Here is a 17,415-nt window from a genome sequence, read left to right on the forward strand (position 1 = left end):
TCTGATTATATTATGGACTGTAGATGATGGAATCCCTAGATTCTTTGCAATCGAATGTTGAGAAGGACCCCTCCACACATAGTGCGTAGTCTGGACAAAGTGCACACTTTGTGCACATGACGAAGGAATTGTGTGCAAACTGTGTAATGTCGCCCCTGCTGCCAACACCTCCTTACACCTGTTGCTACTATTTGCACACACAAGTGCCTGAAAGACAAAGTGTGTGCTGTGCCAACCCATCGCACCCTCTCGCGGCAGGTGCCGGCCAAATTCCAGGTGACACGCGCAAACACCTAACACAGCTCGCATGGCACTTAGAAAATGTGTGGCCAGTCGCACTCCTGGCACGACAACAGACTGCAGACAATCACTGTCGTAGTGCTGTGATATTTGTCTAAGTTCCCCACGAGTGTGACTTTGCAAACACAGTGACACTTGGGTGTGTGCGCTCCACTCACGGGAGGCGTAGCTTCCAACAGAAGCAGCTGTGGTGATCTGTTATTCTGGACATTCCAGCTGCACAACACCTACTGTATTTGGACAGTCATGGACTAGCAAGTGTCCACTGTGAGGCACATGTGTCTGATTGCTGTATATACGTGAACATAAATAAAAACATATATCGCCGTGGTGGCGACAAGCTGCAGTAAGCGAGCACGTGCACGGAGCGGACACTGACAGCCCCCCAGGTTGAAACGGACCATCAGATCAGAACACGCAGCGGGCAATCTGACCGTCACATCACCCACGTAAGCTCTATTCCACATGATGGGGTGTCTGTGCTGTGGAGCGCCGTCTACAAGACATGCGTGTCGGGCAGAATATGCATGCTGGGCGACTGGATGCACCAGACCAGTAGATGTGGACATCAGAGCACACTGCTTCTCATTCATGTCATTTCATGACTGTATGAACCAGAGGTTTTGAAAGGCATGCATTTGCGTCCCGGGTGGTGTGTTTTTTTTATTTTTTATTCCACATAAGCAGCGCGATGTGGTCCCACAGATACCGGCTGGTTTTTATTTTTTTATTTATTCCACATAAGCAGCACCATGTGGTTCCACACGTACCAGCTGGTACGTGGCTCGACGGAGACTGGCACGTGCACAAACTCTCGCACTGGGTTTGTGCACACCTGCCCGTTGGCGTGATGTTTCGTGCACCAGTTTCGAACTGTTACGCGCTGTTTTGCCATTTACATCAGGCCCGGGCACTGCGGTCACAGGATGCGGGACTTCTCTGCGTTCCCAGGGTGAAGAAGTAGTCAGCAGGTCAAAGAGCTTTGTCTCATCGTGCACCCACCCTGTGGAACGGTCTTCCTGCGACCGTGAGGCAGTGATAGTCCGTAGACATTTTTAAATCAAGACTTAAAACCCATTTTTATTCTCTTTTTTATGAATAGTTATGTATTTTGTTATCTGTTTTATTCTTTTACTTCTGTTTTTAATTATGTATTTGAAATTTTTATTCATTTTTAATTACTTATTAAATTTTTATAATGAATTGTTCTGTGTGAGGCACCTTGAGACGGCTTTTGTTGTGATTTGGCGCATTATAAGATGATTAAGTTGAATTGAATTGAGTGGTGTTTGGTCCTTCTCGTGTCTCTGCAGGAGAACAAAAACCCAATTCTTGAGGGTCCTGGTGCTCCCTGCCTGAGTTGTGAGACTTGGGCAGTCAGGAAGCACCAGGACCCTCAAGACTTACATCAGTGACCAAAACCACAAAGGTTTGGATTTGGTCTCCACACAAATTTGACAGAAGACTGACAGGCAGTCCTCTCCGGCCATGTCCTTCACAGTTGCCTTCATATGTACACAAGATTCAAATCCACTTAATTGCAGTCATGATTCAATCATCTGAGAAAGCCTTGCAGATTTTCAGCGAAAAGAAGGAGCAGCATATAAATATTCATGTGGACAATCAGCAGAACAAGGCAGGGAATGTACACTGTGGAAACATTCTGTTATACAAAAATTCAAAATACATTATGGATGAGAATTTGCATATTAGCCCTGCATAGGTGTCAGTCATGAGGCTGTCGCACTGCAAATAATCTAAATCTGTGATAATGGTCATTTTGCTGGGCTTTAATTCACCTGATAATTTTAGTGATGATTAACGTAGGGTAATTACATTTCAGCGGGTCAGGCAAGGGTCATTTTGTCATTTTACTGCTTTTACTTTAATGATCACAGGCAGCTCCTGTGTGGCAGTGCACCACACTGCTTATTTCTAAATCACAATTATGTACATCCAATTTTATATGAAAATGACTTTCATGCTGTTCCCTGAGCAGGCAGTTTTACATTTAATATGTACATTTAACAAATGCAACAAGGCTTTAGAACAGCTCAGTGGTTAGCAATGTTGCCTCACAGCAAGAAAGTCCTGGGATCACTTGCCACCTGGTCCTTTCTGTGTGGAGTTTGCATGTTCTCCCCGTGTTTGCGTGGGTTTCCCTCCAGGTGCACCAGCTTCTTCCCACAATTTATTATGGATTTGGAGTTTCTGAAGAACGTGGTGCGTTCCAGCCTGTCACAGGCTGGAACCCACCCTAATTATGTCTAACCCCAACCCTGTCCCTGGGCCTAGACTCAGGGAGAGGGTAAGAATCATAAGTATCCAGGAGGGACTCAGAGTAGAGTCACTGCTTCTTTGCATTGAAAGGAGCTAGCTGAGGTGGTTCAGGCATCTGGTGAGGATGTCCCCTGGTCATCCACGTAGGAAAGTCTTCCAGGCATGTCCAACTGGTAGGAGGCCGCAGGGAAGGCACAGGACACGTTGGAGGGATTATATCTCCTGGCTTGGTTAACATCTCAGGATCTCCTGGGAACAGTTAGAGGACTTATGCTGTGTTCAGAACCCTCAGTCGTTCAGAGATTCCGATCTCTAGCTCAGTTAAAAATGCCTTGAACACTTCGTTGGGCAATTCAGTGTTGATTTAAGTTCAGAAAATCCATAATATATTGTCAAAAAGCATCTTGTGTATTTTGTGTTTTCATGACAGACACAAATTTAGAAAACACTCCTGTTGGTCATATTTGAGAATATGACCAAACAATCCATATTGTTGCATGGATTGGAGGACTTTTAGTTCTAGCCATATGCACTGATGCTGCACCATCCACCACACCATGGAATCAGCTTGGATCCTGGATGGCAACCACCCAGGCAGACAACTGATCCATCTCCACCTCTTGAAAGTAAGCTACAGCCAGGTGAAATGTGGGCATACTCTTGTCCTACCTGCAGCTGCTTTGTCTTCAACAGTAAGGCACCTGCGCATTGGATAATGGACAGAAAAAACACCCTACATGGCCAAAATGTTGCACCTGACATTCCCTCAGAATCTAAGTGATACTTATCATCCAAGTCTCCATAAATATGTCATACCAAAGTGACCTAGTACCAAAGGCATGTAATCGTTTTAGGTCTAGTCGTTGTATTTAAGGAAAAAAAAATATTCATACAAATTCCTACCGTGTTGCAAACATTTCAAAATAAAGTCCTTTTCTTTCTTCAGCTTCACCTTTTTCCATTCCTCGCAGCTGTTTGTCCCATGATAGCACCACCCATTTGATATGTAGTTATAGGTATATACCATGCCTGTTGCCCTGCCTAAACAAAATCTTATGGGGCAATCAACCAACATCCCATTGTAAGTGGTAAATCACACAAATTCTAAGTGACAACACAATATTAATAGAAGTAAATACTCTGTCGATGGATTTTCTTCACTCTTTAGAAACTGCACTGATAAAATGTCCCCATATTGGAAAGTATTCTCTGCTGTCCTTCTTACTCTGCAGTGTAATGAGAAATCTCTGTGCCTCATGTGTAACAAAATGTTATTAACATCCAAATTAACATGAAATTCTGTTCAAGATTAGGCAGGCAAAAGATGAGCCAGAAGAACGAGATCTAATTTGACCAAGCCTCCCACTGGAGAGATGGACCGAGACACAGCGAGTGAGAAAGCAAGGGAGAAAGTGCACAAATGGGCAGATGGAAAGGTGAGAGTTTCCTGGCCCGGGCAGGTCCAGGCAGACAGGGAGATGTGGACGGGGTTAAAGGGGAACCCTACAGAAGGAAGGAGGAGTAGGAGTAGAACATCGGGGTGAGCCATCAGCCTGTTAATGCTCTACCCTCTTACCCAAACAGAGCCTTGGAATAACGTGAAGGATACAAAGGACAGAGAGAACATAAACAAAAGTAGAAAATATTTATGAACGTCAGAAAAGGAGGTGGGAAGAGAAATGGATTGGAAAGGGTAGGAAAGGAAGTGAAACTTTAAGACAAGCTGAGATATGAAAGCTGAGATCGAGCAACCAAATTTGGTGTAAAAAGAGCAAGGGATGAGCAAGATGGTCAGCGAGAGAAAGAGAGAGAGAGAGAGAGCGCTTGCATTCAGACAGCTCCCCAATGTCCTCAGCTCTGCTCCGACATGGATAACTCAGTACATCCATTAGTTCAACTAATTCTCTTTGCCTTCTGCCATGCAATTTCAGATGCACCTCTGGAGTCACTGAAAAAGTTCAGGTCTTTGAGGGGAGAGATGCTGATTTGGAAAATATGAGATTAATTTCCTTAATTGAGGTGGCTAATGTTTGCATAACTCAACAGTGAAAATCTGGCAGGAAATCAATTGCGATAGCCCCTGCTCATCTTTAGAATAAATGCTATCTATTCTCCTGGCTCATGGATTTATCTTCAAAATCAAGTGCCCTGTTTCATGAAGAGTCTCCCGATCATAAAGTTGTTCTTCATATTCCACTGGCAGCTGCTGTTACAGGTTGTCCCAGCAGATCATCCATCTCCATCTCATCCTGTCCTCTGAATCTTCTCCTGTCACCTTCTTCTGTCCTCCCTCACCACATCCGTGAACCTCTTTAGCATTCATCTTGTTCTCCTGCCTGGAAGCTCCATCCTCAGCATCATTCTCCCTATATACCCTGCATCTCTCCTCTGCACATGTCCAAACCATCTCAGTCTTGCCTGTCTTTATCTCCAAATCATTCTACCTGTTCTGTCCCTCTGATATCTTCATGCTTAATTCTGTCCTTCCTCATCACTCTCAAAGAAAATCAGCATCTTTAGCTCTGCCCCCTGTCTTTTTATTCACACCACCATCTCTAAGCCATACAGCATCCTGCTTCACTACTGTCTTGTAAACTTTTGCTTTCACTGTTGTACATCCCTTTTTCTCACTTTTGCCAGGTTTCTCCACCCACTCCCCTTGCTTGCACTCTCTCCTTCACCTACTGACCACACTCTCCATTATATTGGATAGTTGACTCCATGTATTTAAACTCCTCTAGTGTCTTTGCACCTACACTATTCCACTGTGCTCACGTTCATTCACACGTTCTCTGTCTTACTCCTCCTTTCATTCCCTTTCTCTCCAGAGCATATCCCCCTCGATAAGCTCACGTACCTCTATAATCACAATGTCATTTGCATACATCATAGTCCATTGACACTCCTCTTTGACACTGTCCGTCAATCTGTCCATCAACACTACAAACAAGAAAGGGCTCAGAGCCAATCCTTGATGTAATCCTACCTCAAACTTGAATACATCCATCATTTCTCCTGCTCATCTCACCGCTGTCACACTGTCCTCATACACATTTTGACATACTTGTCTTCGGCCACCCAACTTTCTTATACAGTCTGTTGATCTCAAGCTCCACCCCCAAAAATAGATTTCTTTCTTTCTTCAGATTATTTCTGATTACAGCAAATGAACAAAGACAAAAAAAAAAAAAAATGAGGCTTCTTACCTTCGTAAACAGCCTTAAATCCATGAGCACTTACAGCAAAGTCACTGGTAAGCCTCAGTGAAAAAATGGAGCCTGAACTGGTGACAGGTGGAGGGATGGTAAATCCTGTTAACCTGCAGAGAAAAAAGAACCCTCAGCCAAAGTTCACACATTAATTTCATCATATCGCACTATTCGCATCGCAATAACAATAAAAATACACAGTGGAATTCTTACTGAGAACCTAATTAAGTGCAGATCAACTGATGAAAATTGCTTAACATGACATTTCTTCTAATGACATTGCAAACGCTGCTCTGTAAACTGTGAAATACAGATAAATAATGGTAAAGCTTTTTTTTTTTCAGTTTGCACAGATGCCATTGTCTGAATACTAATATCTAACTTTTTCCCTAAATGTCTGAGGTGCACCCATGCGCGAACACATACACACACACAGCAACATCACAGTGGACTGTTAACATATTGTAATATATTTTATTTTTTATGTGTTTATATTAGATGCTCAAAATTCAAGTACAACAGTCTATACCTGCTACTGTATTCCATTGCACACTATAGGATAGATGAATACTTTAGTGAAAAAGTTTAGATGCACTATGCATTGTCACCAAATAATTTTATGTCTCCGCCTGTTGGGATGGCGGTGATGAAGTGAACGCTAATAGAGGAGCTGTAGGAACGAGGCACTTCATGATTTTACACTCAACAAAAATATAAACGCAACACTTTTGGTTTTGCTCCCATTTTGTATGAGATGAACTCAAAGATCTAAAACTTTTTCCACATACACAATATCACCATTTCCCTCAAATATTGTTCACAAACCAGTCTAAATCTGTGATAGTGAGCACTTCTCCTTTGCTGAGATAATCCATCCCACCTCACAGGTGTGCCATATCAAGATGCTGATTAGACACCATGATTAGTGCACAGGTGTGCCTTAGACTGTCCACAATAAAAGGCCACTCTGAAAGGTGCAGTTTCATCCCACAGCACAATGCCACAAATGTCGCAAGATTTGAGGGAGCGTGCAATTGGCATGCTGACAGCAGGAATGTCAACCAGAGCTGTTGCTTGTGTATTGAATGTTCATTTCTCTACCATAAGCCGTCTCCAAAGGCGTTTCAGAGAATTTGGCAGTACATCCAACCAGCCTCACAACCGCAGACCACGTGTAACCACACCAGCCCAGGACCTCCACATCCAGCATGTTCACCTCCAAGATCGTCTGAGACCAGCCGCTCGGACAGCTGCTGAAACAATCGGTTTGCATAACCAAAGAATTTCTGCACAAACTGTCAGAAACCGTCTCAGGGAAGCTCATCTGCATGCTCGTCATCCTCATGGGGGTCTCGACCTGACTCCAGTTCGTCATCGTAACCGACTTGAGTGGGCAAATGCTCACATTCGCTGGCGTTTGGCACGTTGGAGAGGTGCTCTCTTCACGGATGAATCCCGGTTCACACTGTCCAGGGCAGATGGCAGACAGCGTGTGTGACATCGTGTGGGTGAGCGGTTTTCTGATGTCAATGTTGTGGATCGAGTGGCCCATGGTGGCGGTGGGGTTATGGTATGGGCAGGTGTCTGGTATGGATGAAGAACACAGGTGCATTTTATTTATGGCATTTTGAATGCACAGAGATACCGTGACGAGATCCTGAGGCCCATTGTTGTGCCATACATCCAAGAACATCATCTCATGTTGCAGCAGGATAATGCACGGCCCCATGTTGCAAGGATCTGTACACAATTCTTGGAAGCTGAAAATGTCCCAGTTCTTGCATGGCCGGCATACTCACCGGACATGTCACCCATTGAGCATGTTTGGGATGCTCTGGACCGGCGTATACGACAGCGTGTACCAGTTCCTGCCAATATCCAGCAACTTCGCACAGCCATTGAAGAGGAGTGGACCAACATTCCACAGGCCACAACTGACAACCTGATCAACTCTATGCGAAGGAGATGTGTTGCACTGCATGAGGCAAATGGTGGTCACACCAGTTACTGACTGGTATCCCCCCAATAAAACTAAACTGCACCTTTCAGAGTGGCCTTTTATTGTGGACAGTCTAAGGCACACCTGTGCACTAATCATGGTGTCTAATCAGCATCTTGATATGGCACACCTGTGAGGTAGGATGGATTATCTCAGCAAAGGAGAAGTGCTCACTATCACAGATTTAGACTGGTTTGTGAACAATATTTGAGGGAAATGGTGATATTGTGTATGTGCAAAAAAGTTTTAGATCTTTGAGTTCATCTCATACAAAATGGGAGTAAAACCAAAAGTGTTGCGTTTATATTTTTGTTGAGTGTATATTGAGGAAGTCTGGTGGCTGCTCCTGTAAAGAGCTTGTATCAAGTTTAGGTATAGATTTATATGTTGATTTAGCACAGGTTTTATGCCAGATGCCTGTCCTGAAGCAACTCCAGACTACATGCAGAATGGGCACAAGTGTTCTTGAACAGCAAGTGCACCAACCACTGGGCAACTCCACGGCATCTTTAAACCAAAAAAACAAAAAAAAAAAAAAACATACCTTTGACTAATTGAGTCAATAAATAAAACCACTTTGCCCGTTACGTTCGGGAGGAGGTGATGGTCTGGTGGTTAAGTGTTGGAATTGAGACCAGAGGATCCAGAGCTCAAAATTGCACCATACCAGAAAATCACTAAGGGCCCAGTTGTTCCCAGTGTGCAGTTGAGTGCTTTGCATTGCAGCACCCTGACATGCGAGCATGTGCATGAATGGATGATTGCGAGGCATCATTGTAAAGAGCTTTGAGATTCTGATTCAGATGGAAAAGGGGTATATAAGGTATATCCTTCTTTATGTTCTCTAATGCCATATACCAACACAGTGCAAAGTAGCTACCTAAACTCTGTAAGTGAGATAGAGTATCTCGTCAGTAGTTTTACATCCTCATTGAAGACAACTTTGGATGCTGTAGCTCCTCTGAAAAAGAGAGCTTTAAATCAGAAGTGCCTGACTCCGTGGTATAACTCACAAACTCGTAGCTTAAAGCAGATAACCCGTAAGTTGGAGAGGAAATGGCGTCTCACTAATTTAGAAGATCTTCACTTAGCCTGGAAAAAGAGTCTGTTGCTCTATAAAAAAGCCCTCCGTAAAGCTAGGACATCTTTCTACTCATCACTAATTGAAGAAAATAAGAACAACCCCAGGTTTCTTTTCAGCACTGTAGCCAGGCTGACAAAGAGTCAGAGCTCTATTGAGCTGAGTATTCCATTAACTTTAACTAGTAATGACTTCATGACTTTCTTTGCTAACAAAATTTTAACTATTAGAGAAAAAATTACTCATAACCATCCCAAAGACGTATCGTTATATTTGGCTGCTTTCAGTGATGCCGGTATTTGGTTAGACTCTTTCTCTCCGATTGTTCTGCCTGAGTTATTTTCATTAGTTACTTCATCCAAACCATCAACATGTTTATTAGACCCCATTCCTACCAGGCTGCTCAAGGAAGCCCTACCATTATTTAATGCTTCGATCTTAAATATGATCAATCTATCTTTGTTAGTTGGCTATGTACCACAGGCTTTTAAGGTGGCAGTAATTAAACCATTACTTAAAAAGCCATCACTTGACCCAGCTATCTTAGCTAATTATAGGCCAATCTCCAACCTTCCTTTAATCTCAAAAATTCTTGAAAGGGTAGTTGTAAAACAGCTAACTGATCATCTGCAGAGGAATGGTCTATTTGAAGAGTTTCAGTCAGGTTTTAGAATTCATCATAGTACAGAAACAGCATTAGTGAAGGTTACAAATGATCTTCTTATGGCCTCGGACAGTGGACTCATCTCTGTGCTTGTTCTGTTAGACCTCAGTGCTGCTTTTGATACTGTTGACCATAAAATTTTATTACAGAGATTAGAGCATGCCATAGGTATTAAAGGCACTGCGCTGCGGTGGTTTGAATCATATTTGTCTAATAGATTACAATTTGTAATGTTGTTGTAAATGGGGAATCTTCTTCACAGACTAAAGTTAATTATGGAGTTCCACAAGGTTCTGTGCTAGGACCAATTTTATTCACTTTATACATGCTTCCCTTAGGTAGTATTATTAGACGGTATTGCTTAAATTTTCATTGTTACGCAGATGATACCCAGCTTTATCTATCCATGAAGCCAGAGGACACACACCAATTAGCTAAACTGCAGGATTGTCTTACAGACATAAAGACATGGATGACCTCTAATTTCCTGCTTTTAAACTCAGATAAAACTGAAGTTATTGTACTTGGCCCCACAAATCTTAGAAACATGGTGTCTAACCAGATCCTTACTCTGGATGGCATTACCCTGACCTCTAGTAATACTGTGAGAAATCTTGGAGTCATTTTGATCAGGATATGTCATTCAAAGCGCATATTAAACAAATATGTAGGACTGCTTTTTTGCATTTACGCAATATCTCTAAAATCAGAAAGGTCTTGTCTCAGAGTGATGCTGAAAAACTAATTCATGCATTTATTTCCTCTAGGCTGGACTATTGTAATTCATTATTATCAGGTTGTCCTAAAAGTTCCCTAAAAAGCCTTCAGTTAATTCAAAATGCTGCAGCTAGAGTACTGACGGGGACTAGAAGGAGAGAGCATATCTCACCCATATTGGCCTCTCTTCATTGGCTTCCTGTTAATTCTAGAATAGAATTTAAAATTCTTCTTCTTACTTATAAGGTTTTGAATAATCAGGTCCCATCTTATCTTAGGGACCTCGTAGTACCATATCACCCCAATAGAGCGCTTCGCTCTCAGACTGCAGGCTTACTTGTAGTTCCTAGGGTTTGTAAGAGTAGAATGGGAGGCAGAGCCTTCAGCTTTCAGGCTCCTCTCCTGTGGAACCAGCTCCCAATTCAGATCAGGGAGACAGACACCCTCTCTACTTTTAAGATTAGGCTTAAAACTTTCCTTTTTGCTAAAGCTTATAGTTAGGGCTGGATCAGGTGACCCTGAACCATCCCTTAGTTATGCTGCTATAGACGTAGACTGCTGGGGGGTTCCCATGATGCACTGTTTCTTTCTCTTTTTGCTCTGTATGCACCACTCTGCATTTAATCATTAGTGATCGATCTCTGCTCCCCTCCACAGCATGTCTTTTTCCTGGTTCTCTCCCTCAGCCCCAACCAGTACCAGCAGAAGACTCCCCCTCCCTGAGCCTGGTTCTGCTGGAGGTTTCTTCCTGTTAAATGGAGTTTTTCCTTCCCACTGTAGCCAAGTGCTTGCTCACAGGGGGTCGTTTTGACCGTTGGGGTTTTACATAATTATTGTATGGCCTTGCCTTACAATATAAAGCGCCTTGGGGCAACTGTTTGTTGTGATTTGGCGCTATATAAAAAAATTGATTGATTGATTGATTGATATAAGTGTAGTCCATTTACTTTGCACTCAAGTTCCACACTGTGTAAATAGTTAAGTGCAGTTTGACACATCGGAGATGCATTTGCACGATGCGCTTTAGCCTGCCAAGATTGCGGCCTTTATGTTGTTGGAGGATCTTAATGAAAATTAAGTTTGCAATGGACAACACCAAGGTCAAGCTGTGTGCCAAATCAGAACAAAGGAAGACTGTGAAAACCTGAATGCTGAACATCCAAAACATTTGGACCACAATACCTCCATTCTAGAAGGATTGTGATGGTAATGATGGTAATTTATATGTAAAATGTGAGGCGGGGCAACACAGGAATGACCAGGATTTGTGCCATAAACCTCAGTTTTACAGAGGATTTCATGACTGTACTTTACAGGAATAATGCCTGAAGATGGTCTATCATAATTGCATATTTGCAGAAATGTCTGATTTTCTGGTTACACTGTAATTTTGACAAAAATATAGAGGCTGATGTTTTTATATTTGTGAATCAACAGGAAATCAAATTTCCAATTTCCAAACATTCCTATTCCAAAAGTGGTTTTCAGAGGTCTGAGGGAAGGTTCTGGTACTGTGCCGCTGCATCCACCACACCACTGATTCTGTGGACTCATTTAAATCCAAGTTAAAGGCTTAACTATTTTCTCTTTCTTATAACTGTTTTTTCTTCATTGTTTAAATGTTATTGTTCCTGACTTAGTTTTTTTTTTTTTTTTTACATCAGTTTTTACCTGAGGGCAAAATATGGCCATCGGGTATTGCAAAGACTTTGCATCCGTCCATCCATACGTCTGTCTGTGCTCAGCGTAAGTCCAGTCCTATTATTGCCAGGGTCTTCAAATTCACAGGGAACATTCTTGAGACACAGATCTTGGACAAGTTCAAATATGGCTAACCTTGACCTATTTTAAGGGGTCAAAAGATCACACTGTTGCCTACTTTTATGCTCATACAGCAGAGAGCATTTTAGTATTGCGTTATATTTCTTGTTAGTGATGTCAGTTGCAAATAGCTTCATGTTGTGTGGTTAAAAATTAATGGATTGAATTATATATTTATTTTTATTTTTGCTTTTGTTGATGCAGTCATTGCTGCGGTTGCCAGATTGGATGGCCACCAAATTGAGTTTGGTGCTCTAGCTATTACTGGACCATATTCTTGTGATGCAGCTTGATCGCCATTGGAACAGGATGGGGATCTGTCAAGTATCATGTGTTTGTCGGTGTGCAACAAGATTCCCACATTAAACAAATCCACCTACAGGTGTCTTAAAAGCAACCCTGGATGTAGAAGTTCTCCGCATCTACCATCCCATCTGAGAATCAATCAAGAGACGATCTTCCTCACCACTGAGGGATTGTCACTCAAGAATCCTTTAAAGCAACCTAGTATCCAAAATATCCACCCCTTAGGCCTACCTTAGGTCACTGGTTCACATCAAAGTCTCACAGCAATAAAATAAGACAGGAAGCATCAAGGCCCAAAACACTTGGACTTTCATTCTCAGCTTCATCACCAAACACCTCTGTCCAAGAACCTCTTCCTATCGCCCAACCTCATAGGTTGAGGTCCCAAAGACATGAATATCACTGTGGCAATAAGTGAATCTCTACAAGTTTGAAACTTTCATGACATACAGATATACTCCTAAGGGCCAAGTCCAGGAACTCAATGAAAACATGGATTTTGGTCTTGATCTGGGCCAAACTCAAGACACTCCGTTTCTTCACTCATCTTCTCAAGTGCTGAAATCAGGGTATCCACTGATTCAGCAATCACCCAGTCCATATTCAACATGTTTACAGTATTTCAACCAGAGCGTCAATGATGCAGACTCATCTGGGTTTATCCTCCAAACTGCAGTATATAATTAAAGAAAATTATGACATACTGTCAACAAAATTTTTTACTAATAGCTGTAAATGTTTGAAGAGTCATTTTAGCATTTACGCTGTTGTGTAAACAGACTTTTAAATGAAACCTGAACTACCAGGTCCAATGTTTACCTGTAAACTTTCAGGGGACAGTAGTTTACAGTAATTTACTGCTGTAAATATTGTTGCTGATCATTGAGGTTCTCTTCTAAAATAATGACTGTGTAAAATTTGGTTATTATTATTATTATTTTATTTTTCTCAGCAACCATGCAATTTGGGAACATGTCCTATTTTGAATGAAATTCACTGTTTTCACCAGCAAAAGTATATAATTTTTCCAATTCTGCAAAAGAGAACTGTGACTAGTGCTTAGATAAACCAAACAAACGCATCAGAATTAAAATCTATCAAAAACTAAAGGAAAGAAGCTTTTTTGGGTGAATTTCACTTTTTCACCACACAGGGTCCAAATTTTTGCCAAAATTAAAGGTTTCAAAATTTCATGAGGAAGAAGTGTGAACAGATAGAGGCAATAAAACCATTTAAATCAAAATCCATCAAGAACTGAAACACAAGAAGCATTCTTGGTGAATTTTATTGTTTTCGACTACAAAAAAAGTCCAAATTTTGCCTAAAATTGAAAATTTCCAAATTCTGTGAGGAAAAATTGTGAGCAGTGTTTAGATGAAGCAAAGAAAACCATCTAAATGAAAAGTCATCAATAACTGAAGGAAAAGAAGCATTTTCTACAAATTATAAACTGATGCCATACGATGGACGGAGGAGGTACACTTCGCCGTGACATTCACGGACCTTTGATCTTGATGAACTTAAATGGGTTATGCACAATAAATGCTCCACACAGTCAGGTTACTTATGTATTTTTACCTCCGCCAACAAAATTGGAGGAGGTTATAGTTTCACTCTTATTTGTCTGTCTGTTTCTCTGCTTGTGAACAGCCTGTAGCCCACAAAGATTAATATCCTGAGAGGCAAGAACTGATTCAATTTTCAAGGTCATAGATCAAGGGTCAAAGTCAGGAAAAATCTTGGAAAATTGGAAAAATCTGTATCTTTATCATCAAATTTATAAAAATTCAAAACTTTGTCAAAAAAGATCAAATTTCTTTCATATTTAACAGCGTTATGTAGGATGGTATCCTTTATCGACTGACAAAGTTTGATTTGGATCGGATCCAGATTACAGATTTTGTGGCCATTTAAATTTAACATTGAAAACCCTATTTAATGTATATTTTACATTATATCGTAATCAAACGTGCCCCAATCACTCTCATATTTGAAAGTGAGGTGCAGACCGGCACTCACTATCACCTGACAAACTTTGATCCAGATCTGATCCGGATTGTGAATTTTGTGGACATTTTAATTTAATATTGAAAAGTGTATTTGGTGTACATTTTGCATTATATCTCAATCAAAGGTTCCTCAATCACTCTTATTTTTCTGTTATGGATTTACTTACACCACCAAAATTGGATGGAGGCTCCAATTTTATGCCTGTTTGTCTGTGTTCCCATTATCAGTTGGAAACCAAGTGCCAAAAAGCAAAAACAAATTGTGCATAGCAGAGATAACCAATGTTGTGTAAAAATTATCTGAAAAAGAATTCAGAAACTGAAAAAGTTGAAATAAAAACCTGACAACACCACAAAAACACTTTGATTCAAGTGCATGAACTAAATACATACTCCTGACATTTGATCACATCTAACTTATGAAAAGTCACTTCTAACAGGACTTTGACCTTGCAAATTTTTTCCAAGATAAAATTTTGTGGAATTGAAAACTAGTGGTGGCGGAGGTTTGTGCTCTACAGGCACCGTGCTCTAGTTTCATAATTCAAATGGATGTTGGGTTGTGATAAATAAAACCCCTGAATATTAAACCACATCAAATACTCCCACTGAGTTTGTATGTTCTACTATTTCCCCCCCAATAAAACAGATCTGCCTGAAGAATTGTGCTGCAATTTGCCGACCAATAACACACTCGGTGCGATACAATCAACACGCAAATGAGAAGCCTCCCTATTGTTGGATGGAGTGTGAGGGCTGGCAGCTGCATTGTAACAGACTGCTTCATTACTGCCTTTCAAATTAGGTGCAGATCCAAACAAATCCATTTGCTTTCACGACGTCGTAAAAAAGATGTTCTTCTGACCGTTCCTCAGTGGCACCCACTTACGTTTCTATCACACATCCTCTCCTCCACTTCATGCTGGGATTTAAGGAGAGAACTTGTGGGGCAGCAAAATGACTCCTCTATGGCCACCTTGTCCTCGTTGTCATTTCTTTTTGGTGCCAATTGTGTAGCTGAACCTCGGCTTCACAATAAGCCCAGTAAATAATGTCCACAGTAGGCACCATAATGTGGAAAAACGGAAATTTCCTCCATGTCAGCAAAATAGAGGGTGCAGTATTTACAGCTTCAATAGAGTCTCCAATTACAGAACTGTGAACTGTGCGGGTCCTTGCAGTAAATAATTGCCCTCCATCACAGGTACTGCACAGCGTGCCAAGATACAACGAAAAGTCTATTGCTACATGTTGCAATTTAAAGCACATTTATTTCACAAAGCAAACAGAACCTGTGATTAATTTGACCTTTTCACACGAGCAGGTGCACACCATCATCAAAATAAGACTGAACATGCACATGCATTACAACAAAGGTTGTACACATCAGTGAGACGGAGCTGTGTGGGATAAAATGTTTGGTACAACGTGCAGGTTGGTCAGCCCGCCTCAGCCTGCAGAGCCTGTAAAGACAAACAACCAACCCACACGCCTGCACGAAGATTTAAACTGATGAGGTGTGAGAGGTGCAAACCTCATTATTGTCTGAGGACAACGCGGTGCAAATGGACTCACCAGCTTTCAGCGGACAAACTGTCCAGAGTGATCAGCTTCCCGACTCGTTAAGCTGAACCATAGACAACAGATCAGTGTGTCTGGCTGCACGTAGCACACACATGCAACTGTGCAAATGTTTATAGATGTCCTGCAATTTTGATGAAAATATAGTTTGTGGTGGTTGTGGGCGGGGTCCACAATCAGTGGGTCAATAGAAAATCAAATCTGAAATCTGCCTATTCCAACAAAAACGTAAACTAAAGATAGCTAAAATGCACAACTCAGGCGGAGCCCATTAGCTCTGTTAGTTAGCATCGGAAGTTAGTATTGGCAGTTTGTCAGTTCACGTGGCAGTTAGCTCTGTCAGTTAGCTTTGTCAGTTAGCACTGTCAGCTTTGCTGAAGCAGGCGAAAAAAAATGTAAAGTGTGGAGCAGGTAGCTCAGTGGATAAGGAGCTGGCCTGGAAATACGTTGATCTGAGTTTGAATCCTGCTCATGCTTCCTGTCTGTCTGGAGATAAGACCACTATAAAAACAAGTACCGCTGGTGATGGTGGTATTTTTTCATCCATTCCATGACAGAATCTAATCAATGAGGTCAGACATCTCATTTAAATATACTTACATTTATTTTGTGGATGTACCACCTGGAGCACAACAGCAGAAAGGCAGCTTCACATTATTCATTCATCTATTTTGCTTCTGGATGCCACCAGCTGCTCTAAAGCATCTCTAATGCTTGGCTCTTGCTTGCCTCTACTGGTGGTTGGCTCTCACTGCGGTATTGTATCACTTCCTGTTCCGGAGCACAGCGGTGTTTTTCTGTATCTGTTAGCTGTTTAATCTGCGCAGTTAGATTGATCTAGTTATCTAGATTACGATTTGTTTCCTAGTGTAATCTTCACGTGCCTTAACTAAAGCACTCCTTCTGCTGAATCACCTCTAAATTATTTACACATTATTCACTTTGCGTGTTTTTAGGAATCCGCTAGCTTAGCGTAGCTACTAGCTCTTAGCCGATTTAGCATGGCGGCTTCTCCTGTCTCTCCCGCACTTTTCTGCTCTGGGTGTGAAATGTTTAGTTATTCCTCGGCCTCCTTTAGCAGTAACGGTACTTGTAATAAGTGTAGCTTATTCGTAGCTTTGGAGGCCAGGCTGGGCGAATTGGAGACTCGGCTCCGCACCGTGGAAAATTCTACAGCTAGCCAGGCCCCTGTAGTCGGTGCGGACCAAGGTAGCTTAGCCGCCGTTAGTTCCCCTCTGGCAGATCCCGAGCAGCCGGGAAAGCAGGCTGACTGGGTGACTGTGAGGAGGAAGCGTAGCCCTAAACAGAAGCCCCGTGTACACCGCCAACCCGTTCACATCTCTAACCGTTTTTCTCCACTCGACGACACACCCGCCGAGGATCAAACTCTGGTTATTGGCGACTCTGTTTTGAGAAATGTGAAGTTAGCGACACCAGCAACCATAGTC

The 17,415-nt window shown here is 41.9% G+C and overlaps 1 protein-coding gene across 1 annotated transcript in view; it reads right to left on the bottom strand.

Annotated features, from left to right (window-relative positions):
• LOC117514727 (CUB and sushi domain-containing protein 3-like) overlaps positions 1 to 17,415 on the bottom strand; it is an 885,172-nt gene that overhangs the window by 712,873 nt on the left and 154,884 nt on the right. Inside the window, exon 3 of the mRNA XM_034175291.1 lies at positions 5,787 to 5,899. Within this exon, the coding sequence (XP_034031182.1) occupies positions 5,787 to 5,899 (113 nt within the window). The remainder of the gene's footprint in view (positions 1 to 5,786; positions 5,900 to 17,415) is intronic.

This window comes from Thalassophryne amazonica, chromosome 7, assembly GCF_902500255.1.
Source record: "Thalassophryne amazonica chromosome 7, fThaAma1.1, whole genome shotgun sequence".
Lineage (NCBI taxonomy): Eukaryota > Metazoa > Chordata > Actinopteri > Batrachoidiformes > Batrachoididae > Thalassophryne > Thalassophryne amazonica.